Raw genomic sequence first — 24403 nt, forward strand, 5'->3', positions numbered from 1 at the left:
TATCATATTATTCTAATTCTTCTACCCAAGTATATCCTGGGGACCATTAAATTGTAATCCCATCAAAATAAGTTTATTAGGAAAAAAAATGGATTCCCTTACAACAAAAAATAAGAGCGGCAATACTCTATCTACCAATAGTAATGAAATACCCACTGCATCATGGGATACACTTGTTTTAGATGGGCAATTATCAAAAAATCTGGCCAAATACAATCAATTGATTGAAAAAATAACCACACAATCTCAAGTAACTAAACTACATTCGTTAATAATTAATGACCATTTAAACCAATCTAATAGTTTATCAGTTTTTATATCAAATATCCAGCTGAATCATAATAAAGATCTAAGAAAATTGGAATTGAAAAGAACAGATTTAACAAACACATTATCAAACTTTCAATCTTCTTTGTCAACCGTTTCAAAGACAAACAATGTTACATCTTTAATTAATTCAAATATTCAATCTATCGATTTACAGAGATCTTTAATTAAAAAGACACTAAAATTTCTAAGTCATGTTAGAACTTTGAAAAACGATATCATATTAATTCATTCAGCCCTTTTAACGAAAGATTATTTGGTTGCCGCTAAAGCGATTAGTGAAGTCAGATCCTTACCTCCTGATATAATAGATTCGACTTTTGTTAAAAAGACAGTTCCATCCAGTGAAATTCCAGAAATACCAAGAATTTTAATTGATAATTGGTGTAAAGAATTGACCGACCTATTTAAAAGTAAATTTATTGATGCTGCTCGGTCAAAAAATATTGAAGATTTAACCTTAATGTTCAAGATGTTTCCAATGGTAGGTGAAAACACTTTAGGTTTAGATTTGTATTCAAAATACATTTGTGATATTATTGCAAATGAAAGTAGAAAAATTATTACAGATGAAACGAATAAAAATTCAGATAATGGTGCTCATCATATTAATCCAAGTAAAATTCCAGGATTCTATGCCAAAGTTATCCTTCATTTATTTAAAATCGTTTCCACTGTGATTAATGAGCATTCTAAAATTATTTCAACATCTTATGGTAATATCCATATGATTCATGTGATGGAGAAAATTGAAAAAGAAACTGATTTACAAACTGGTTTAGTCTTGGATATTTTCTTGGAAACAAGAAAAGTTGACCGTATATTGTCTGAAATTAATGAGTGGAATGATTTACATTCGTTAAAAATAAAAAATTTAAACAAATCACTAGTTGCCAATACTCATCATACAAGAGAAAAAAGTTCATCACCAAGTATACATGGAAAAGTATCATCAACTGAGAAAAATTTACATTCACGAACTAATTCTTCTAATGAAAATAATATTCAAGACTTAGATTCAGTAGTCTCATTCTCAATTAATGATTTATCTTTGTTAATTGATGAATTTTCACAAATTTTGCAAAATTGGTCCATGTATGCCAGATTCTTCTCTATTAGATGGAATGAATTCTCTGATATTAAATTCAATATTTTACAACCACCTCCACCAATTGCAAACAGTCAGTTTGTATCAAAATTAAGCAATGAGAATTTACTAAATAACTTCGAATCTTTGGTGGTACACAACTTATATAGATCATTTGATAAGAGTTTAAAAATTGAAGACTTACCATCATTAAACGATTACATTATAAATGACGAATTAAATTTCAAAGATATATCTTCTAATCCAATATCTTCTGTTGTCGAAGATTTAACTTTATTTATTAGACGAAATTTAATATCTACAGTTAATACAGGGCAATTTTCTGTTTTAGATAATTTCTTAAATCAATTGGCTAAATTTATTCAAAATGAATTTTTAGTCAAATTTATGCAATCCAAATTTAAATTTCTACAGAGCAGACTAAATACTTCAACTAATTTGAAAAAATACACGCCAAAATCCTTAGAACCACCACCAAATTCAACTTCATTACATCCACCCTCTTCACCACCACGTTCTAACTCACCTGCAAGTTTTGCTGAAAAATATGCCTCATCTACCTTGTCACAATTCGGTTTTAATTTTAGAGGTGCAGCTGCCAACGCATTAACAAATATTCAATCCAATTTACAAGCAGTAGTTTCTGATGAGGAATCTGTTTTGGCTCTCCATCATTATCTGATTTATGTTAACACTTTATTTGTTGAGATAATATTCATTCATAAACTATTAATTGAAGAAACGATTGAAGATAATCCAACAATGTTAAAAGATAATTTTCCATTTAATAACGAATTTCAAGAGGTTATTATTAAATTGAAAAATTGTGAAAAATTAATTATTAGACAAACAGAAAAATTGCAGAAATGGTCAATTAAATATCTATTTGAAAATATCGTTAAATCTAAAATACGATCATTGTTGATTCCATTATTTATCAATGGTACAGAAAATTCTTATATTGCAGGCGCTGAAGATTTTGAAGATATGACTACTGTAAACGAATTTATTACAAAATGGAAACCTTTCATTGTACCATATAAAAATATTTTGTGCACAGATGCTTATAATGAGTTATTAAGCTATGTTGTTCAAAATATTGTTACAGTATTAGAAGATAAGATAATGCTATTAAAAGTTAATGAATTAGGTGCTGCAAAATTGGATAGAGAATTAAGTTTGTTTATTGCAACAATCTGCTCATTAAACTATGTACTAAGAGAGAAATTCACCAAATTGACCCAAATTGTGTTGTTATTAGGCTTTGATGAAGATGATATGGATCCAAATACTAATGATTTGAAGGAAGAAATCAAGAGTAGTATTACTTGGGTTTTAAGTCCTCAAGAACGTATCAAAATCAGAAAGATTAAAGTTGATTAGTTTTCTTTAAAACTATCGATGCCTCATGCAATAACTATTTATAGTTTTGATTTAGATAAGAAAAATAAATAATTCACTTTTTATAGAAGCCGGAATAATTGACATTTTCCAAAAAATGAAGTAAAAATTGTTACTATTTCCCATTAATTTCAAGGGCATTGATGTATGTGACTTGTATATAAATTACTTAATTTATATCCCCTTTATAATATTGTAGTTACAGAGATAATTCCTACCATGAGATTATACTATAAATTGTGATAAATGTTTCATATTTATTATTTTCGTGTTTTTTTATAATGCAAATTAAATTAATTAAATAATCAATAAGTTCAACCAACAACGTTATTAAAAGAACCTTCTTTCTCTTTAATCTCCCAGAAAGTAGAGCCTACATCGTGGTTACCGTGATAGATCCAACCGTTTTCAGTAACATGGTATAAATTGATGGAACCACCAGAGTATGCATCTCTGTGAGTAGCAGCTAAAATAGATCTTTTACCCAAATACAAGGCTTCTTCTACAGTTAAATCCCATTTATAGTTTGAGTCTAATACACCATAAGCAAAAGTTTGACCTGAACCAACACAGAAAAGATCACCCTTTAATCTAGTACCATCAGAATCTACATAATAAATAGTTGGGCCTTCCTTCTTGGTGTAACCACAAATCATTGTACCCATTGATAGACCAGCACCTTTATATTGATAAACCAAATTACTTAAAATCTTTGAAGCAGCTGCTACCGAAATACGTTCTTTTTCTCTTAATTCATGTAATCTACATTGAGAACCTAACCAAGTTTCCCAAAATTGACAGTCAGCAGCACCACCTGCCATTGTACCTAATAAGAAAGGATTTATTTCAATAACTTTTTTAACAGTTTGAGAGGCAACCCAGTTACCAGCAGTAGCTCTTGAATCAACAGCCACCACAATACCACCTTTAAATCTAAAGGCCAATGTAGTAGTACCATGTGCTATTTTAATTGTGCAATCAGGGTTTTTGGAATCATCTGTGTGAGCTCTCAAAAATTCTTGTGGAGTTGAAATTGGTGGCATTGCTATAGAGGGAGCTAATTGACGGAATTGTGCTGAACTTGTTATGAAATCATTTTGTAAGTTTTCTTCATTATCATATTGTAATTCTTTAACCAATGCATTGGTTGAACTTAGACTATCAGCAATGGCTTGCATATTTTATTATGATTTATTTAATTTTTTTGTAATTGATTAGACTTTATTGATGCTTCAAGTTTATCGAAGATCTGTTTTTTTCTAAGGGGAAATTGAATTAGAAATATATAAAGAATTTATATCTCAATAGTTTCGAGAATAATAACCAATACTGCTTTCTGGTTTATTCTTTCATCAAAATTAATATCTCTTTAATTTGTTACAGATTTCAAATATTTCAAATTCGGATTCTATTAGTTAGTTCGCCACCCTTATAAGAAGGCCAGGTAGGGTAACTAAAAATAAAAGAGAAATGACAGTAAAAAGATGCTAACTGAAAATATTCAGCAAGTATTTTTAGATTAATAGTTCTAAGCTTATTCTAGATTAGATTATATAGGAAATATCTTTAGTAAACTTAAGATGATAGATATATGGATTTATATGTATATTCTTAGTATTTATTGCCCAAATATTAATTAGCCACTTACCAATTATATATAAGGTTTTTGATTTTAACACTATTTAACACTATTTAACACGTTCAGCAATGTGACAACAACCAAAGGATGTTGTTGTTTTTTATAATTACCTTTTTATTAACAGGATAATATTTTGTTTGATAATCCAGTCCAAAGAGATTTTTATGTTTTAAATCTTTTTGAAACTATTCAATGACTCCGAAAGCATAAATAAAGATGTAAAGAATATGAGAAGAGAAGTATTGTAATTCATCTAAATTGATTGAATATAAAATATTACATATTAGTTAATGGTTATATAAAATCCAAAATCCTAAATATATAAATGGGACATGTTTTGTTAAAATTAGCTAGATATATTTAGTTAGATATATTTAGCTGTCAGGTAACTTTCATAGGATCGCAACTATATTATCAAGTTTCGATATGTTAATTATTTGTCATGGTTGAATGAATTGATAATTTATAGATATACATAAGATATGTAATAGATATTTACAATGTAGGGTAGTTTATTCAGTTAGCAAACAGTTATCATACTTGGTAACGATCACCTGTGTGGAATGGGGACCATACACCTCTTACACTGGAATTCAAACTCTCCACGTTATGATTCTTAACTCTTTTCCTCAAAACATCTCCACTAGAAGCTAGCAGGAGCTTCATTTTATTTTCCACCTGATCGATGTTTAGATTTCGTACACATACCACTTTATCAATTTGTGGATGAGCTTGGCCCTGAATATACTTTGCCCTTATAGTTGGATGTCCCGATTTTCTTAGTACTTCGAACTGAATATTAGGCATAGTAGTTGCCAACTTGTCAAGTCTCTTAGATGTTAGGAAATCACGCATTCCCTGTGAGGAACCACCCCAGTTACAATATTGAAGGACTAACTTATAACATGGTTGAATATAAGCACCAACCCCATTTCTTGGTCTTGAAAGTTGTTTAATTGCACGTACTACCATTTTTATTTAGCAATATATAATTGTTTCCCAGTAGAAATAATTTTATTTATTTGTTTTTCTGAGGTTTGTGATTGGTGTTGCGCGATTAGTATTTTTCAGTTTTATTTTATTTTGGCTTCTATTTTTTTATAAAGGGAGTCTAGAATGAGCCATGAAATTCAGAGATGACCTAGAAAAGAACTGGGGACATGAAACGTTATAAAGGGCCAAAAATAAAAAAAATAATTACCTTGATCTTTTTTAGATATATAAGACCAACATAAAAGATTAAACAGTTAAAGTATAACCAAGTATACATTCTACATTTATCAAACTAAACAATATGGCCATCAAAGCAGCTACTCATCTTTTACTTTTCTCATTTGCGTATGTATAAGTGTTGGTGTTATTCATATTTTAAGATATATATATATTATATTTACTAACAATTTAAAATTATTAATCTTTTTTTTTCCATTTTTTTTTACAGATTTGGCGGAGGTGCTTTTTACTCTTATGTTGCTTCTCCAATTGCTTTCAAGACATTGGAGAGACCAGCCTTCTCTGCCTTACAAACTAAAGTATTCCCAATATATTTTGCTCTCCAAACGACTGTTCCATTAGTTATTATGGCCACTGCACCTGTTACATTAACTACAGCTGGTTGGAGCACCTTAGGGGCTTCTGCTGTGTTTGGTGCTATAAACTGGGGAATATTATTACCAAAGAGTAAAAAAATCAAGGAGGACAAGCAAAGATTGAATGAGCCTTTAGGTAAAGAATTTGGTCGTATTCATGGATTAAGTTTATTAGCTAATGCAGCACATATATTTGCTTTAGCTGGCTATGGGTTTGTTTTAATGGGAGCTCTGTTATGAGCTCAAAGTTTACTCTTTAAATTTTATTATACTTGATGAAAAATAGAACATATTCTTCTCAAAATATCAAAAGATAATGAACAGGTAAAGAAAAGAAATTTTTTTCAAAAAAAAATAATGTCTACTATATACATATCTATATAACCTGTAAATAATGAAAATATAACCCTGATGACTTACCAATAACATTAGCAAACATTTTAAATCTTTTCAAGATAATCTCTTAAATCCTTCTTAAAATAATAGTCAGATAATTTTTGAATTTCACTTTCATCAATTGATTTATTTAACAGTTCCATATATTCTTTCTCTAACAGAGATTCTTTATTATCATTTTCATACTCATTAGCTTGACTTATTTGAATATTATCATAATCTTTGGTGTCCAAATCTAAATCCACCAATTCACTATCATTTACACCAAATTTAATTGTTTCTGGTGACATTACAATATCACTAATTTGTTTCCAATTATTATTTAAATCTGTTTGAATTTCACCTTTTTTATTTAATTCTATTTCCTCTTGTTCCTTTGTTTTCATATCAAGCAATTTTTTATATAACTTTCTTGATTCAATTTTATGATTAATAACTTCATTTAACTGTTGAATTAATTTTTCAATATCGATATTTGGTTTTGGATTTTCATTCTGAAGATCTTTTGATTTAATTGGACTTTGTAGTTTACTTTTCGAATTCTTACTACTGAATTTAGAGCCAAATAATTTTATTTTAGGACTATTTGAATTTTTCTTGGGACTATTGTTAGGACTTTGTGAAATTTTTTGTGGTATCTCATTTGATGAACTTTTAATTTGTGAGGTATTCCCATCAAGCTCCGAGTTTCCCTTTTGATTTGTATTAGTTTGGACTTCATTTAAAATCTTGGATAAATCCATTCTTATATCGTCAGCTCCAAATTTACTATTTTGTAGGAATTCTAATAGTTGTACAATCCAAGTAATGAGGCCTTCAAAAATTCCCTCTGCATCATTAACACAAACATCATGGAAAAATTTTAAGAAGGAATCTTCATGTTCAGTTAAAAGATTATTAATATTCCCCACTATGTCGAATTCATTAATATTTTCAATCTCATTATTAATAATTTTATCGAATAATTTAATCAAATCATTCATAAATTTTTGAAAATTTTTCAATGCAATATCTACATGAGCTATTTTGAAAAGTTTAATCATTGGATCATAACATATCGTTAATAAAGATTTTAATAATTGAATTAATTCTGGATCCTTCCATAATTTTTTCATCATCATTTGATCTCTTTCTTTAATATATAAAAGGAATAAATCATTAATAGTTGTGAAATAAAATGATTTATTTTCTATTTGAATATTGACATCTCTTGAATTATTTTTATTACTAGTAGAGGTGATTTTCTTCCAATATGAATAACTTTCAATAACTTCATTAAATGCCATTTTAGATAAATTTCCAAATTCCATATTTTTCATTAAGACAACCATGGACATGGGCATTTTCATTTCTTTTGACCAAGTTTCCACATTTTCAATATTTAATAAATTATTCTTATCATCTAATTGATCATCTTTTGGAAACATGAAATTTTTCAAATTTTCAATAATATCTTCAGAATAATTTGGATTAATATCAATTAAATTCTTTTCTGAAATTAAAATTTTTTTATTTAAATCTTTTAATTCATCATTTAATACTGTAGTGAAAATTGTTTGTAATAAAGATTGTCTTCCAAAAGGTTGAGCCATAAATAAATCCATGAGAGATTTCATCATTGCTAAAGTATTTGTATATTTGACAATCTTTGTAATTATAGTATAGGGCATCAATTTATGTAACCCCTTTAGTTGTTTAAATGTTTCATAACCATTATCATTACCTAGGAAAGTTTGATAAATTAAAGCAGATAAATATATTTTGGACCAATCAAAAAAATTTTTCAAAATTGGTGATAATTGTGAAACTGAATCTTTAGTTTTAAATTCATTAAAGATCACATTGATATAACTCTTATCCTTCAATAGATTATCTTTAAAAGTTTGAATTGAATCTTGTAATTGTAAGGATTTCTCTAGGGCCATCTTTTGGAATTTATATTGATTAATCAAATGTTCTATATCAATTAAATTTCTTAAATTAATTTGTTTTTTAATCTCTTGAGTGAAATTCCTGGGATCAATTAAAACATTTGTATTGAAAAATTGAAATACAAGTTCTGAATGAGCTATATCTATATCTTTGACGATTTCTCTTAGGAAATATCGTAATGAAGTTCTCATTTTTTCCAAAGGTAAACTAACGTTCTCTGAATCTAGAGCATCTTTGAATTTTGAATCATCTTCATTTTCTGTACTGCTATTATCTTTGGACAACGTCTCCCCGTCAAGATTATCTCCTTCTTGCTCTTCCTCGTCGTCATCATCGATTAAAGAGATCAAATTTAACGATTTATGATTTTTTGGAGGTAAATTTGTTAAATTCTTACTTGGATATTTTTTCTTCAAGTCATGATGTAAAGTTTTAAAGTCATCATAAGTCTTGTAAACGTAACGAATATCTATAGATGAAGTAGAATCAGATTTATCATCTCTTTGTCTATGAAATGACTTTATTAGGAAATAAGAAGATGATGAAGAAGATAACTTTGAGAAATCATCTTTGTTGTTTTGTAAATCTTCTTTCAATATTAACGCGATTAATTGTTGAGAATCTAATGCTGTCAAGATATTAATATCCCAATTATTTATGAAAATATTGTTTTTCAATAGAGAATTTTTCAAAATCGATTTATTGGGGATTGTAAAATTCTCAATTTTAGATCTTTGTCTAGTGTCGTCGTTTTCTAAAAATTTGAATTTATCAAATTGATAGTATGTAGGTTCCTTTAGGGTAGCTACACCTGAATTTAACAATAATAATAATAATTTTTTTAATCGTAAAGATATTTTTTTCCTCTTGGTAATATCATTGGAATCATAGGAGTTACTAAAATGTAATGAATTGAAATGTTCAAAAAAAATTTGTAATTTTAATTGCCAAAATTTCTTATCTTTAATCAAAGTTTTATCAAATAAGGGGAAAGTCATTAACAAATTATTCAAGACATAACTGAGAATGGGGAAATCTTTGCTTACTCTTGGTGCTGGTTCCTGAGGAGTAATTACAGCAGGTGGACCTAAGACAGAAGAGGACGATGAGGAAGGTGAGGAAGTGGAAGATGAAGGCTTTTTAAATACATTTGAAAAATTGGTAAAAGAGGTTGGTAAAGATGTATTGGCTATTTTCTTTGGACTTAGACCTGTAGCATTAATAGTGGTCGTAGGATCCACATGAGAAAATGGGTAACCGAACGAACGTAAGGCTAATTCGTCATTTAAACTATTAAATTCTGAATCCAATTGGAATTTTATCAATTCTCTTTTCAAATAATGTTCCTGGATTGGGGTCAAATCAAAACCGTGAGTTCCATTTACATCTGAAAAACCAGCTTGCATGATTGTAATACAAGTACTAGCGTAAGCAAAAACAACACCAATAACTTTGACAAGCTATGTTTGCTTTTGTTAATGGATTACGGTTTGATTTGTAAATCTTTACCCTTTTATCATCAGATCCCATCGCTTATTTATTTACCTACGTGGTTGTTTGTTGGAAATTTCCTTAAAGTTTCTAGAGTCATCGCGAACCGATGCTAGCGCCGTTCACAACATAAACCAGGGTTAACCACGAACAAACCCTAAACCCTAATACACACATCACAAAACACGTGTCAATAAGACTATCTCATCTAAGCATTTCAACACAAAAGACCGCAAATACTACTCTACCAGGCTCAAATACATCACTACATCAGCAGAATGTTCTGATAAGACCTGGCACCGTGAATCATTCTACAAGCAGTAAACCTTCCTGACACCATTTTGAAATCCCGGTACCGCTCAGCCCTTAGTACTAAACAGTGCCAATATATCTCATACAACTCATACAAATACGCCATAAACATAATCCCAGTTAACTCACTTTTATATTACAGTATACATATTTCACTTTTCATGACAGTTTTCAGTATTGCCCATTGCCCATTTCCATTACCTGAACTTAACGTCTGCACCCATACACCACATTTTTTCTTAGAGTCGGCTTGTTACGACTAATACCGTTGCCTGTTTTTTCCAGTTCCTTATCTCTTATCGCTATGACGCAGTTCCGGAAAAAGCCGTAGCCTTTCCTCTCACAGGTTTCTCCGACCAGATCCGGCAACGGCCTGTTTCCGGGTGAAATATTTCGATGCTCTCTTGACCAAATTTTCATATATAACTTGCTATCTGGTTCCTCTTCAATTCGATAGACAACTTATCTTATCCTTATCACAGCCTTTTTACTTTACCTATCTATTGTTAACTACAAATCCTTATCTTATCGCTTCACCTTTGGTATAGATAGATAGATTGTAACTTCTGTATATCTATATAATAAAAACGCAAAACCAAAACACAAGCATCTCCATTCTTTTTGCACAAAATGTCTTCTCAACAACCATTAGAACCGGAATTCTACCAAGCTTATAACGAAATTGTTGCTTCTTTGAAGGACTCTACTCTTTTTGAACAATATCCAAAATATGAAAAAGTTTTGCCTGTTGTAAGCATACCAGAACGTATTTTCCAATTCCGTGTCACTTGGGAAAACGATAAGGGTGAACAAGAAGTAGCCAGTGGTTATAGAGTTCAATTCAACTCTGCCAAGGGTCCTTACAAGGGTGGTTTGAGATTCCATCCAACCGTCAACTTGTCTATTTTGAAATTCTTGGGGTTTGAACAGATCTTTAAGAACTCTTTGACTGGTTTAGATATGGGTGGTGCCAAAGGTGGTTTGTGTGTTGATTTGAAGGGTAGATCCGATAACGAAATCAGAAGAATTTGTGTTGCCTTCATGACTGAATTGCAAAAAGTCATTGGTCCAAACACTGATATCCCAGCTGGTGATATTGGTGTTGGTGGTAGAGAAATTGGTTACATGTTTGGTGCTTACCGTAAACAAAGAAACGCTTGGGAAGGTGTTTTGACCGGTAAGAGTACCAATTGGGGTGGTTCTTTAGCTAGACCAGAAGCCACTGGTTATGGGTTAGTCTATTATTTGGAGGCCATGTTGAAATACGTTAGAGGCAACTCCAGTTTGACTGGTATGCGTGTTGCCATCTCTGGTAGTGGTAACGTGGCTCAATATGCTGCTTTGAAAGTTATTGAATTAGGTGGTATGGTTGTTTCCTTATCTGATTCCAATGGTTCTATCGTTGTCCCAGAAGGTTCTAACCGTGGTATTAACGCTCAACAAGTTGAAACTATTGCTGCTGGTAAATTAAAATTCAAGACTTTGCAACAGATCATCACTTCAGAATCATCTATCTTCTCCAAGGATCACATCACTTATTTGGAAGGTGAAAGACCATGGACTCATGTCTCCAGAGTCGATGTTGCTTTGCCATCTGCCACTCAAAACGAAGTTTCTGGTTTGGAAGCCAAGTCTTTGATTGCCTCCGGTGTTAGATTTGTTGCTGAAGGTTCCAATATGGGTTGTACTCCAGAAGCTATCAAGATTTTCGAAACTGCTCGTTTGAATGCTACTTCTCCAGAAAATGCCGTCTGGTATGCTACTGGTAAGGCTTCCAACGCTGGTGGTGTTGCTGTCAGTGGTTTAGAAATGGCACAAAACTCTCAAAGATCCCATTGGACTTTTGAACAAGTCGATGCCAAATTAAAAGCCATCATGCATAACTGTTTCAATGATTGTATTGAAGCTGCCAAGAAATTCAATAATGAAAATATTGAAAACACATTACCTTCTTTGATTAAAGGTGCCAATTTGGCCGGTTTCATTAAAGTCGCCGACGCTATGATTGATCAAGGTGATGTTTTCTAATTAGTATATTCTGAAAAACGAAAAATTATATTAATCATATTATTATTATTATTCAATTTCATATACATATATCGTCAACTATATACGTTTGTAAGATTATTCATACATTTTAATGATATTCAAATACTAAGATTCATAAATAAGTGCTTGTACTCTTGATTTTATTTTTTCTAACTTTTATTTTTTTGTTCAATAAAGTGGTTATCTCTCTCGGGAATTCTTCAAGGGAGAATTTTTAGTAATATTAATAAAATTTAAAATTAAAATTAAAATGCTTAAAGAAAAAATAAAAAATAAAAAATAAAAAATAAAAAATAAAGAAAGGATAAACAAAACAAGAGGGGAAGACACGTAACAATGTCAAGTCTTGATACTGATACTCCTAATGAGTTTCTCATTTCCAATGAATCATTTTTCGAAAATTTCAAAAATTATAAAAATAATGAAGAATTATATGACAATTGGATTAGTTCCAATGTCACCCAGACACAATTCACTAGTAATTTGAAATACCCCATAGCATGGAGTTTATTAGAACCCTATAAATTATCCAATTTTGAAACATTACCTGATATCAATGAACCATTACTTGAAAATAAACAATGTCTCGCAGTCATTGGAGTTGGATCTCCTGCAATGATTGGACACAAATTGGAACACCCAATTAAAATGGACGCCAATGAAGATCTTATCGTTCAATATGAACTTAAATTACAAAAAGAGTTGAATTGTGGTGGTGGATTTATTAAATTATATGGCCATTTAAATAACAAAAACGATCTTTTTCAATATAGAGGTCAACATTCTAAACAAATGCCTCTTCAAATCTTATTTGGGCCTGATAAATGTATACCTGATATTAATAAAGTTCGATTTGAAATGGGTAAATTGAATCCCAAGAGTGGAGATATGGAAATTAAACAATTGGTACAATCCCCCATTACTCAATTTGGAGTAGATTTTAAAACTCATCTATATACATTAATTTTACACAATCAAGGTGAAAATCAATTTTTCGAAATACGAATTGATGGGAAAGTGGTTAAATATGGTAATGTGTTTGAAAAGGGTATGTTTGAACCAGGTTTTACAGGACCTCGATATATTGATGATCCAAATGATTTTAAACCTGACAATTGGGTAGATGAAGAATACATTGATGATCCTAATGATTCCAAACCTGATGATTGGGATGAAACTGAACCTTATAAGATTGTGGATCCTGATGATTTTAAACCCGCTGATTGGGATGAAACAATACCTGAATATATTGTTGATACCAAGAGACCTAAACCTGAATGGTGGGATGATTCTATTGATGGGGAATGGAAACCTTATATGATTTTAAACCCTGAATGTTTAAAGAAAAAGGGATGTGGTAAATGGAAACCCAAGATGAAATTGAATCCTAAATTTAAAGGTGTATGGCAACCTCGAAAGATCTTAAATCCTGACTACATTGGAGAATGGAAACCACAAAGGATACTTGATCCAAATTCATATGAAGATATTACTCCATGTCAAGTGAAAGATTCAATTGATGGCATTGTGTTTGATTTTGTCAGTGGGTCTAATGATATGTTAATAGATAATATATATTTAGGTAAATCTTTGGAAGAAGCAGAAAGAGTTGGTAATTTGACATTTGTACCTAAAAGAATAAAAGAAGATTTATTGTATGAATATGAAATGAATATGAAGGGGAATATCAAGAAACCTAAACTTCCACCCACACAGGGGATGATAGATGATCAAGATCGGAATATATTTGATGATGTTGTTGATTTTATTATTGATCGTGTTATGAAAGGTGGTGAAATGATTGAAGAATATGGACATGGTGGGAATGGTAGTATATTTTTGATTATCATCAGTAGTATATTACTTGGATTAGGTATTCATTATCTTGCCAATAATATGTCAAAGCCAACAGCAAGACAAGTAGAAAGAGAAGTGCCAAGGCAAAGAGAAATGCAAAAGCCACAGCCAAAACCAAAGGAAGAGGATGAGTATGAAGAAGAAGTTGAGGTGATATACACTGAAGCTTTCGTTGATGCTGACGGAAGATTTTCTATTATAAGTAGTAACAGTAGTTGCAGTAGTAGTAATAGTAGCATATAATGGAAAAAAAATAAGATATTTTGATTTATATAAGATTAAATAAATACAATGTTATACAGTAATATACTTATAAATGTAGTATAGTTTTAAAAAAAAGAGGGAATATATTTTGTTATTTAATATGCAGGGGAGGGGTGGGGGAAATGGAAAATAAGAAAACGGCAAAGTTCTTAGTATAATCTGGCACGAACAGCCTTGGTTTGTAAGTAACCTTCAAAAGATTCCAAACCCATTTCACGACCTAAACCGGAAGCATTGAACCCACCGAATGGGACTTGGTGGTGGAAATCGTTGTAAGTATTGATCCAAACAGTACCGGCTTTAACTTGGTCAGCAACCTTGATAGCAGTGTTGATGTTACTAGTGTGAATACCAGCAGCTAAACCATATTCAGAATCGTTGGCCATCTTAACAACATCATCCAAAGTCTTAAACTTGGAGACAGTGACGAATGGACCGAAAATTTCTTCCTTAACAATATGCATATCTTCTTTAACATCACCAAAGATGGTTGGCTTGATGAAGTAACCCTTGGAACCTAATCTTTCACCACCAGTGATCAAAGTAGCACCTTCCTTCTTACCGATTTCAACATAACTTAAAATCTTGGACAATTGGTTTTGAGAAGTTTGAGCACCTTGGAAAGTGCTTTCAGAGAATGGATCACCAACTTTAACGTTTTCAGCAGCGTTCTTCAATTCTTCTAACAATTGATCATAGATTTCTTCTTGAACATAAACTCTTGAACCAGCACAACAAACTTCACCAGAGTTATAATAGATACCATTGATAATGCTTTGAACAGCCATTTTCAAATCAGCATCGGCGAAGACAATATTTGGAGATTTACCACCCAATTCCAAAGTGACCTTCTTCAATTGAGAAGCAGCATTCATATAGATATGTTTACCAGTGGCGGTAGAACCAGTGAAGGCAATCTTCTTAATCTTTGGGTTATTAGTGATGGCTTCACCGACAATCTTACCGAAACCAGAGACAATGTTGAAAACACCAGGTGGGATACCAGATTTTGGAATATATTGAGAAACGTACAAGGCAGATAATGGAGTGGATTCAGCAGTCTTCATAACAACAGTGTTACCAGTAGCCAAGGCAGGACCAACTTTCCAAGCCCACATTAATAATGGGAAATTCCATGGAATGATTTGACCACAAACACCAAGAGGTTCTCTCTTGGCAAAGTTTAGATATTGATCACCAGTATTAATCAACCGACCACCCATCTTATCCGCTTGACCAGCAGCGAACTTCAAGTAATTAATAACAACTTGGACATCACCACGAGCATTGTTGATGGCTTTACCGTTATCTAAAGTTTCAATAGAAGCAATCAATTCTTTATCTTGTTCGATGAAATTGGCCAAGTTCAATAAACAATTGGCTCTGTAAGAAGGTTCAATATTAGACCAAGACCCATTGTTAAAGGCAGTGTCAGCAGCACTAACAGCAATCCCTACATCATCTTCTCTACCTTCATAGACATGACAGATTTCTTCCTCAGTAGATGGGTTAATAACTTCAAAAGTCTTTTTTTCAACAGATGGAACAAACTTGTTGTTGATGAACAAACCTGTAGGTTGTTCGTACTCTAACCCATTTGGCAACTTGATTGGAACAGAAAGGGGTAAATGGGAGAAGCAACGTAATTGCAAGCCGGACTTGGCTGCAGTTCTTAGAGAAGATCTCAATAATGACGAGGAGGCGCTCAACATATGGGATAAGTGTAATATATTTATTATATGGGAAAAGGGAGAGAGGGGAGATTTACACTGGGTTTTTGCGACAGATCTACAGACACCTCTTTTTCTTAAACTTCTTTATCCTTAGTGGCAAATGCAAACCTTTATATATATGTGTTTGGCCGGAAGGCAAATCACAAGATGGGTCAAACGGTATGGGACAAAATTGGGAGATGTAAGGGACACACAGGGTCAAAATAGGGACAAAAATAGCGGGAGATGGGACAAAACGGGCAATTGGGACAAGTAGGGTGCTGCCAAGGGATGCAGGAACACGATAGACAAGCGTGAGGGTTGATTTCGGTTGGTTTCGGTCTCGGCCCGTTCATTGGTCAATTCCCCTCCTGCGCCGACACCGGAAAAGGCCCCTCACGCTGCGATGCCCCTCACGCCTCGATGCCGTAGCGCCGTGCCCAGCGTGACGCACGTGGTGCGGGGAATTTGTCGGGTATTCCTGACGGCATTCCACCGGGCATTCCAGAGAGCATTCCGTGGGCGATTCCGCGGAGCATTCTATAGAGAGGAGTTCATGCCGATGCCGATGTCGAGGCAAGTGCACGTGACACGGATGACGTGTGGGCGTAGGCGGAGCTATAGGCTTGGGCGTATATCATTTGGCAAAAGAAAAGAAGGTAAACAGGAAAATGTTGATAGCTGAAAAAAAAAGATCTACGATTAAGGTTCTACGTATATTGTATGGTGGTATGCTTGTTTCGGGATAATCGTTTTGTGCATCGCTAATTTTTTGTTCAAGTGTGCTGGCAAGTTTGTGCTTCATCGATTGATAGATTGTTTGTTTGCTTGTTTGTTTGTTTGTTTGTGTTCGGGCCTAAAAAGTGGGTTCTGCTAAACAGTATTCAAGATATGAGATTTGATGACAAATTAAAGGTGCATCGGCAGATTATTTTGTTACTTTGTGTGTTTGCAGTTTTCTTGTAGATTAGCAAGATTTACTTTTCTATGGCGGGTCCGTGGGATTTACCGTGCATCGTGATTTATACTTTGTTCGGGAATGCTCGGAAATTCTCCTCACATTGGCAATATGCTGTCAATTTTTTTTACTTGAGGTCTACAGTTGCACCTCATCACTTGGCATATTGTGGGACAACGAAATTACACAAGACAAACAAGGCTTGGTTTTTTTTTTTTATTTTTTTATTATTTTTTTCACATGACATACACCATGCCATACCATACAAGTGTGGTGTCTGTATATTGTCGATTCTCGTTTCATCTCGGCAAAACCATATTTATACCCATCACACTTTGTAGTTTGTCAATCTTTGGACCATAACCTTGTGATATAATTGAATCTTGCTAGTATGTGCATTCTTTTTTTTCTCGCTATATAGAGGTGGATTTAGGGTAGCTAGTTAGTATCTCTCTATACTTGAAATTCAGCAGATTGAAAAATTTTGAACTGTCGGAGTATCCTGTTTGGGAACTCCGACAGTTGTGCTTCCGCCGTCCGCTTCCGCCCTTCCGCTTCCGCCCTTCCGCTTCCGCCCTTCCACTTAAGAGAAATCTTGGATGATATCTATTGATCTAGCAACAGATATTTTAAACCAGACCCCAGATTTAAATTGGCGGAGTATAACTAGTATAGGATATATCTGCCGTATAGTGTATGAACAATATGGCTAGCAATGATATATAAATGTTCAACTTCTTGACAGACTAATGTTGTCTTGTAACTTCTTCTCTCTTCTATTCCTCTCACATCACCATCAAACAAAACACAATTCATATAAAACCATATTTCCACTTCAATCATATAATATCCGGCGTACATTCATCAAACCATACTAAATTAACTTCCACTCAACAGTATTTAGATAAATTACATATGGAATTAAGACAAAAGAAACATTGTCTGGAAAAGGGTACAACAGTGTCCCGTACTACTTCTATTGCTTCAATTGTTTCCAATTCTAGTAAATCTAGACAAACTTATTATTTTTGGCAAAGAAATGATTCGGAACTTAGAAGAGAAATTACTATTTTGCAATTGAAGATTACTCAATTGGAAAATTACTTAAAAGAAGAGGAACGCTCTTCAACTCATTATAATAAAACTGTAAGTAAAGAAATTAACAGAAATTCAAAAATTTCTTTTATTACTGGAATTAAAACACATACTAATTCCACCCAACTCAGGAGGAGATCCGATATTAAAGAACTCAAAGCAAAATCTCATGCTAATACAAAGTTAGAGACAATAGCAGAGGAAATTAACGGTTCATCAAATGTAAGTGTTACAAGAGTCAATCCTCAAAATATAACGTTTACTCCCATTATTAAATCCAAGAAAGATGATGATAAAGATTGCGCTCATATTAAACTACACTCGAAGAAATTATTCTTCAATTTAGGAAGTTTTATCTAATATATAATTTTACCTCTTCTCTCCTCCTCGTATTGAAGATTTTACAGATTTTATAGATATTCATATTTCAAAAATTATTACACGTATAAACTTAAGGAATCATGTGGGAATACTATCGTTTTAGTGGTATTCCATTCTATATTTGTACAGACGATCGGTATTGCTCTAGTATGAAGTGTTTACATATTATATTCTGGATACATAAGTCTATTGAAAACATAGCCACACACACACACACACACACACACACACACACACATATATATATATATATATACACTTGGTATAGTACCCTTGTGTTTTCTATTTGTTACTAATACGCTTCCCATTCCGTGTAAATTCTCCATAATTGACACCGCTAAAAGTTACACAGTAAAAAATCAAACTTCTTGTGTTTCTTTTATATTACCAATTTGTTTCTAAATACCGTCATTCGCCCATTTCTATATTTTTACGTGCAAACCTTTAAGACGAAAAACAACTTTTTATCGAAAAAATCTGCAAAAAGAGCTGCCAGTTTCCGGTTTTTGTTTCAACCACGTGATATGCTCATACTTGTTTGCATGCATTTTAGATGTACAGCTATAAAATACTTAATAGAGTATATAATATTGTACTTTATGAAGCTGTTTAGCTACCTTAGGAGATTAACTATACAATTTTCTACTGTTTGTTTAATAGTTAGACTTAGTTCATTGCTAACAATCTGTGTTACAAAATTACAGATTTTTCTGCTTACCTATATATATTTTTATATTATGCTAGACAGTATTATATTAATTTATAATAATGATAACTAATGCCTCTAACTTTGATATTGCGTTAACATTGTAAAAATATTTTCACGACTTATTAGTCAGGGTTAATATGGTAAATATCTGCCAATACTTTTTACAGCAGTACTATAAGAATATCTTTCTATGTAAGTAAAATTGTTGGGTAATCTTTTTTTTTAAAAAAATAAAATGTTTAAAATATATTGAAATTATTCATTTGATATGTATATATGTTAGATAAAAACTATACAGCTTAGAGTAGTTGTCTTGGTATGTTGTGAAAATGAATACAAAATTGAAAGTTCTAAATGTTTGAAAAAATTAGCATGAGCATCCCTTCTTTGTAGGACATTTACATTCTTCACACTTGCATGGAGAGCAAGAGCCACATTTGGCTGGAGCACAGGTGCAATCTTGGCATGTACAACTTGAATCTTTACTGCCATTACATTTGCAGGCAGTACTCTTTTCAGCTGAGCATTCACAACTGTTTTTTTTCTCAGAGCATTCACAATTGTTTTTTACTTTCTCAGAGCATTCACAACTGTTTTTTGGCTTTTCAGAACATCCACAGTTATTATTGTTCTTTTCAGAACATTTGCAATCTGTGCATTTGCAATCTATGCATTTACATGATTTTCCTGGGCATTGAGAACATTCACATGTTGAACATTCACAGACATTGCATTGGCAATCTTGGCAGTTGTTACAGTTTGAAGTATTAGTTGAAGACATTGATATTAGAGGATTTCGTGTTATTTTGTTGATGATATCTTATTCTATACAATAAAACTAACTTCAAATATAATTTTTCAAAAACCAAGGTTCTTGCTTCTCTTTTATATCAAATATTTTTCACTCATTGCGTATTATTTGCTGTCATCGATGATCAGTGCGAAGTTTTACAGCGAATCTCTCGCGCCAGCAATATGCCGCACTAGATTCCCACAGCCAAAACTCCGCAAATTGAAAAAAAACACAACAACCTGTCAGTGAAAATTTCTCAAAGAGTAGTTTTAATTTACAAAGAATTCCCCCTATAGAGTTTGGAATTTGCCTGATTTGAACCCTTGCTTTAGTTTTGGAATTATCTAGAAATGATTTACTAGAATCTAGCTACGTAATGATTTGGTAAACTCTACGCTACGTAAGAAACCACACTACGTAATGCTTTCTAAATAGAAGAATCTTTTGGTAAGCTGATTAATGAAACCACTCTTCATAAAAATTACTTTAAATCGGAACACGGTTCAAATTAATGAGACTATATTGAATGTGAAACTAATCTAATAACATATCGCTGTATAACCACTTACTTGTGGAGTATTATTAGTTATAACTTGAAACAAATGTTCAAAATTATTAAACCAAACTCCCTTCTCGCCCGTCGCCCCCCCCTCAATCCATGTGAAAAGTCACGCTAGTTTGATTAAATAAAATATTTTGTAACGTATTTACTTTTGTAAATTAATGCTTTTTAACACGTTGAAAACAAGCAAACGCTTTAATAAATTATATTCTTGGATTTTCGAAATTACGTTTCTCTGCAAAAAAAAAAATATTACAAAGATGTTTAGCAACATGTGTAAGTATAAACTGCTACTACCTACTTTTTTAAGAATTTATAAGCATCATTTTTTACAATATAATAAAAAAAAGTTTTTTTTTGATACACATTTGGGTATTATTCCCCTCTGGCCAGGTTATGAGCTCTGTGTAGAATAAAATTAAATGCTAAACAAAACTAAGTAAAATATGCCAACTATTGAAGATGGGTGAGTGGAAAAAAAAAATCCATGCTACCTCATGATATATTCAAGTATATAGAGATCCTGGATGGTCCTTCAAAACTGTTTGCATGGAAAAGTACTATTTCATCTTAGGATTATTTTGTTTGGAACAACCCCACATGAAATCAGAAAAGTGCCATGAGATCTGCAATTCCTTATTTGCGATACGCGAAATGTGAATTGTATATTTTTTCCAAGTGCGATTTGCGATGGCGATGCGAATATATATTTAAAAAAAAAAAAATTGTAATTCTTAAAATAAATCAAATCAAAACTAAACTAAAGCAAGGCAAAGCAAGTCAGAGCAAGGTAAAGCAAGTCAGAGCAAGGCAAAGCAAGATAAAATGTCATCACCTATCCGCACGTATGGACGTGCTTCAGACTCCTCGCCTCCACCATCCTTTGCAGGAAGCAGTATTGAATTTGGATCTCAACTTCCCTCACAAGGAGGAGGAGAAGCTGCGTTTGGTGTAAGTAGTGAAGATACACATGAAGAAGTACAAGATGGAATGGCATTGAAAAGACGTGTAGTGGGGAGAGTGAAGAAAGTGGATGATGTTACTGGTGAAAAAGTATGTGAATCGTTTGAAGCGTTTCTGGAAGAGTTCCAAGTGGAAGGTGATAGAGTGTATCGATCTCAAATTGAGTTTATGAAAATATATGATTTGAATACGTTGTATGTGGATTATGGACATTTGTCGATGAGAGAAAATGGTGCATTAGCAATGGCTATCTCTGAACAATATTATAGATTTTTACCATTTTTGGAGAGAGGTTTGAGAAGGGTGGTGAAGAAATATGCACCAGATTTGTTACAAAGCAATGACAGTGTTGGAGAAGGGAGTGTGGAAAGAGTGTTTCAAATCAGTGTGATGAATCTACCTGTGGTACAAAGGATTCGGGATATCCGATCGAACAAGATTGGTTCATTGTTGAGTATTTCAGGGACTGTGACTAGAACAAGTGAAGTCCGTCCAGAATTGTACAAGGCGAGTTTCACATGTGAGATGTGTCGAAATGTTGTGGATAATGTTGAACAATCATTCAAATATACAGAGCCAAGTTTCTGTCCGAATGCGATGTGTGAAAACCGTGGGTTTTGGAGTTTGAATTTGAATCGATCCAAATTTCTTGATTGGCAAAAAGTGCGTATCCAAGAGAATTCGAACGAGATCCCCAGTGGGTCGATGCCGCGTACTCTTGATGTGATCTTACGTGGGGAGAGTGTGGAAAGAGCGAAACCTGGTGATCGATGTAGGTTTACTGGGACGGAGATTGTCATTCCAGATTTGACACAGTTGGGTCTTCCTGGGATCAAGGCAAGTAGTAGTAGAGGTGGTGGAGAAGCCAGGAGGAATGATGGAGTTGCCACGCAAGGTGTGAGCGGATTGAAATCGCTTGGTGTGCGAGATTTGACGTACAAGATTGCGTTTTTGGCATGCCATGTCAGTGGTAGCGAAGGTGAACAAGGTCGACTATTTGGTAAGGAAACAGACGATAGTGCTCCGGACCAAGAAGTGTTTTTAAATTCTTTGAGTTCGGATGAGATCAACGAATTGAAAGAGATGGTTAAGGATGAGAATGTTTATTCGAAATTGATTCAATCGATTGCACCAGCGGTGTATGGCCATGAGAGTGTGAAAAAGGGGCTGTTGCTACAATTGCTTGGAGGTGTTCATAAGAGTACGGTGGAGGGGATAAAACTAAGAGGGGATATTAACATTTGTGTTGTAGGAGATCCGTCGACTTCGAAATCGCAATTTCTCAAGTATGTGTGTGGGTTTGCTCCTCGTGCTGTCTACACCTCAGGTAAGGCGTCATCTGCGGCGGGTCTTACTGCTGCGGTGGTACGAGATGAAGAAGGTGGTGATTATACGATTGAAGCCGGTGCGCTGATGCTTGCAGATAATGGGATCTGTTGTATTGATGAATTTGACAAGATGGATATTCCCGATCAAGTTGCGATCCACGAAGCCATGGAACAACAGACGATTTCGATTGCCAAGGCAGGGATCCATGCTACGTTGAATGCAAGAACGTCGATCCTGGCGGCAGCCAATCCAATTGGAGGCAGGTACAATCGTAAGTTGAGTTTGCGAGGTAATTTGAACATGTCTGCGCCAATCATGTCGAGATTCGATCTATTCTTTGTGGTCCTGGATGATTGTAATGAGAAAGTGGATACGGCGTTGGCAGCTCATATTGTGGATTTACATACTCGGAGAGACGCGGCTATCCAGCCTCCGTATAGTGCAGATCAATTGCGGTGCTATATCAAATACGCGAGAACGTTTAAGCCGATCCTGGGGGATGCTGCGGCAAAATTGTTGGTGGACAAGTATGCTCAATTACGTAGGGACGATGCACAAGGCTTAGCAAGAAGTAGTTATAGAATTACAGTCAGACAATTGGAAAGTCTTGTGAGATTGAGTGAAGCGATTGCTCGAGCCAATTGTGTGGATGAAATCACGCCTGGGTTTGTTGCAGAAGCTTATGATTTATTGAGACAAAGTATCATTCGAGTGGATGTGGATGATATTGATTTGCCAGAGGATGAAGAGAATGGCGAAACTAATGGTCCCAACGAGGGGGCTATTACAGAGGAGGGGGCTATTGCAGAGGAGGGGGCTATTGCAGAGGAGGGGACTATTGCACATCCCGACACGAATGGCCACAATGCTGAACCGTCGCTACCATCGTCCAAGATTAGTTTACCGTATGAACAATACGTGTCTATGATGCAAATGCTGGTAAGACATGTTGGTGCATGTGAGAGACGTGGCCAAGAAGTAGACGCTCAACAACTGGTGGATTGGTACTTGTTACAAAGAGAAGGAGCCTTGTCTAGTGAAGCCGAGTATTGGGCAGAAAGACGAGTTTGTGGTAGGGTTCTTAGACGGCTGGTGAAAGATCGAGTGTTGATGGAGATCCGCGGCCACGCCGAGGCTGGCGAAAGTGGAGGGGCGTCACGTGCACGGACGGTGTATGTTGTGCATCCGAACTGTGAGCTGGGCGAGGCCAGTGAGGATGAAAGCGAGGGGGAGAATGTGGAGGGGAATTAGGGGGCGGTTTGGGAGGGACAGATGGGAGGGACAGATGGGAGGGACAAACGCGAGGGACAAACGCGAGGGACAAATTTGGCCCAGGACATTTGGCCCACAGCACCTGACCCACAGCACCTGACCCTCAGCGCCCGCCTCACGCGACAGGCAGCGACTCGCCCGCAAAGCAAATAACACCGCCGACGCTGTCTCCAGTCTCCAGTCTCGCTAGGCCTGCCTATTCCTATCCCTATCCCTATCCGCACCCCTTCGTGCTACCCAATTCTACCACGCGGTGCCACCCAC

The 24403-nt window shown here is 34.0% G+C and overlaps 10 protein-coding genes across 10 annotated transcripts; 6 read left to right on the forward strand and 4 right to left on the reverse strand.

Annotated features, from left to right (window-relative positions):
• Nucleotides 1–88: 88 nt before the first annotated feature.
• Nucleotides 89–2818, forward strand: COG4 (Golgi transport complex subunit COG4; the record flags this gene model as incomplete). The annotated part of the gene is made up of 1 exon (XM_004181188.1): nucleotides 89–2818. The coding sequence occupies one exon, from the start codon at nucleotides 89–91 to the stop codon at nucleotides 2816–2818; it is 2730 nt and encodes a 909-aa protein (XP_004181236.1).
• A 332-nt stretch (nucleotides 2819–3150) lies between these two features.
• PRE2 (proteasome core particle subunit beta 5) lies at nucleotides 3151–4014 on the reverse strand (the record flags this gene model as incomplete). Its single annotated transcript, XM_004181189.1, has 1 exon — nucleotides 3151–4014. One exon carries the CDS (start codon nucleotides 4012–4014, stop codon nucleotides 3151–3153), a length of 864 nt encoding a protein of 287 aa, XP_004181237.1.
• Nucleotides 4015–5009: 995 nt separating this feature from the next.
• MRPL51 (mitochondrial 54S ribosomal protein mL43) lies at nucleotides 5010–5447 on the reverse strand (the record flags this gene model as incomplete). The annotated part of the gene is made up of 1 exon (XM_004181190.1): nucleotides 5010–5447. One exon carries the CDS (start codon nucleotides 5445–5447, stop codon nucleotides 5010–5012), a length of 438 nt encoding a protein of 145 aa, XP_004181238.1.
• A 322-nt stretch (nucleotides 5448–5769) lies between these two features.
• On the forward strand, nucleotides 5770–6304 carry TMH18 (Tmh18p; the record flags this gene model as incomplete). Its single annotated transcript, XM_004181191.1, has 2 exons — nucleotides 5770–5813; nucleotides 5917–6304. 2 exons carry the CDS (start codon nucleotides 5770–5772, stop codon nucleotides 6302–6304), a joined length of 432 nt encoding a protein of 143 aa, XP_004181239.1.
• A 200-nt stretch (nucleotides 6305–6504) lies between these two features.
• LEC1 (Lec1p) lies at nucleotides 6505–9798 on the reverse strand (the record flags this gene model as incomplete). Its single annotated transcript, XM_004181192.1, has 1 exon — nucleotides 6505–9798. The coding sequence occupies one exon, from the start codon at nucleotides 9796–9798 to the stop codon at nucleotides 6505–6507; it is 3294 nt and encodes a 1097-aa protein (XP_004181240.1).
• A 1027-nt stretch (nucleotides 9799–10825) lies between these two features.
• Nucleotides 10826–12223, forward strand: TBLA0F01800 (uncharacterized protein; the record flags this gene model as incomplete). Its single annotated transcript, XM_004181193.1, has 1 exon — nucleotides 10826–12223. One exon carries the CDS (start codon nucleotides 10826–10828, stop codon nucleotides 12221–12223), a length of 1398 nt encoding a protein of 465 aa, XP_004181241.1.
• A 357-nt stretch (nucleotides 12224–12580) lies between these two features.
• On the forward strand, nucleotides 12581–14344 carry TBLA0F01810 (calreticulin family protein; the record flags this gene model as incomplete). Its single annotated transcript, XM_004181194.1, has 1 exon — nucleotides 12581–14344. The coding sequence occupies one exon, from the start codon at nucleotides 12581–12583 to the stop codon at nucleotides 14342–14344; it is 1764 nt and encodes a 587-aa protein (XP_004181242.1).
• A 170-nt stretch (nucleotides 14345–14514) lies between these two features.
• ALD4 (aldehyde dehydrogenase (NADP(+)) ALD4) lies at nucleotides 14515–16077 on the reverse strand (the record flags this gene model as incomplete). Its single annotated transcript, XM_004181195.1, has 1 exon — nucleotides 14515–16077. The coding sequence occupies one exon, from the start codon at nucleotides 16075–16077 to the stop codon at nucleotides 14515–14517; it is 1563 nt and encodes a 520-aa protein (XP_004181243.1).
• A 1873-nt stretch (nucleotides 16078–17950) lies between these two features.
• TBLA0F01830 (uncharacterized protein) lies at nucleotides 17951–18490 on the forward strand (the record flags this gene model as incomplete). The annotated part of the gene is made up of 1 exon (XM_004181196.1): nucleotides 17951–18490. One exon carries the CDS (start codon nucleotides 17951–17953, stop codon nucleotides 18488–18490), a length of 540 nt encoding a protein of 179 aa, XP_004181244.1.
• A 2910-nt stretch (nucleotides 18491–21400) lies between these two features.
• MCM6 (MCM DNA helicase complex subunit MCM6) lies at nucleotides 21401–24118 on the forward strand (the record flags this gene model as incomplete). The annotated part of the gene is made up of 1 exon (XM_004181197.1): nucleotides 21401–24118. One exon carries the CDS (start codon nucleotides 21401–21403, stop codon nucleotides 24116–24118), a length of 2718 nt encoding a protein of 905 aa, XP_004181245.1.
• Between the last annotated feature and the right edge of the window lie 285 nt (nucleotides 24119–24403).

The sequence above is a fragment of the Henningerozyma blattae genome, chromosome 6 (assembly GCF_000315915.1).
Source record: "Henningerozyma blattae CBS 6284 chromosome 6, complete genome".
Lineage (NCBI taxonomy): Eukaryota > Fungi > Ascomycota > Saccharomycetes > Saccharomycetales > Saccharomycetaceae > Henningerozyma > Henningerozyma blattae.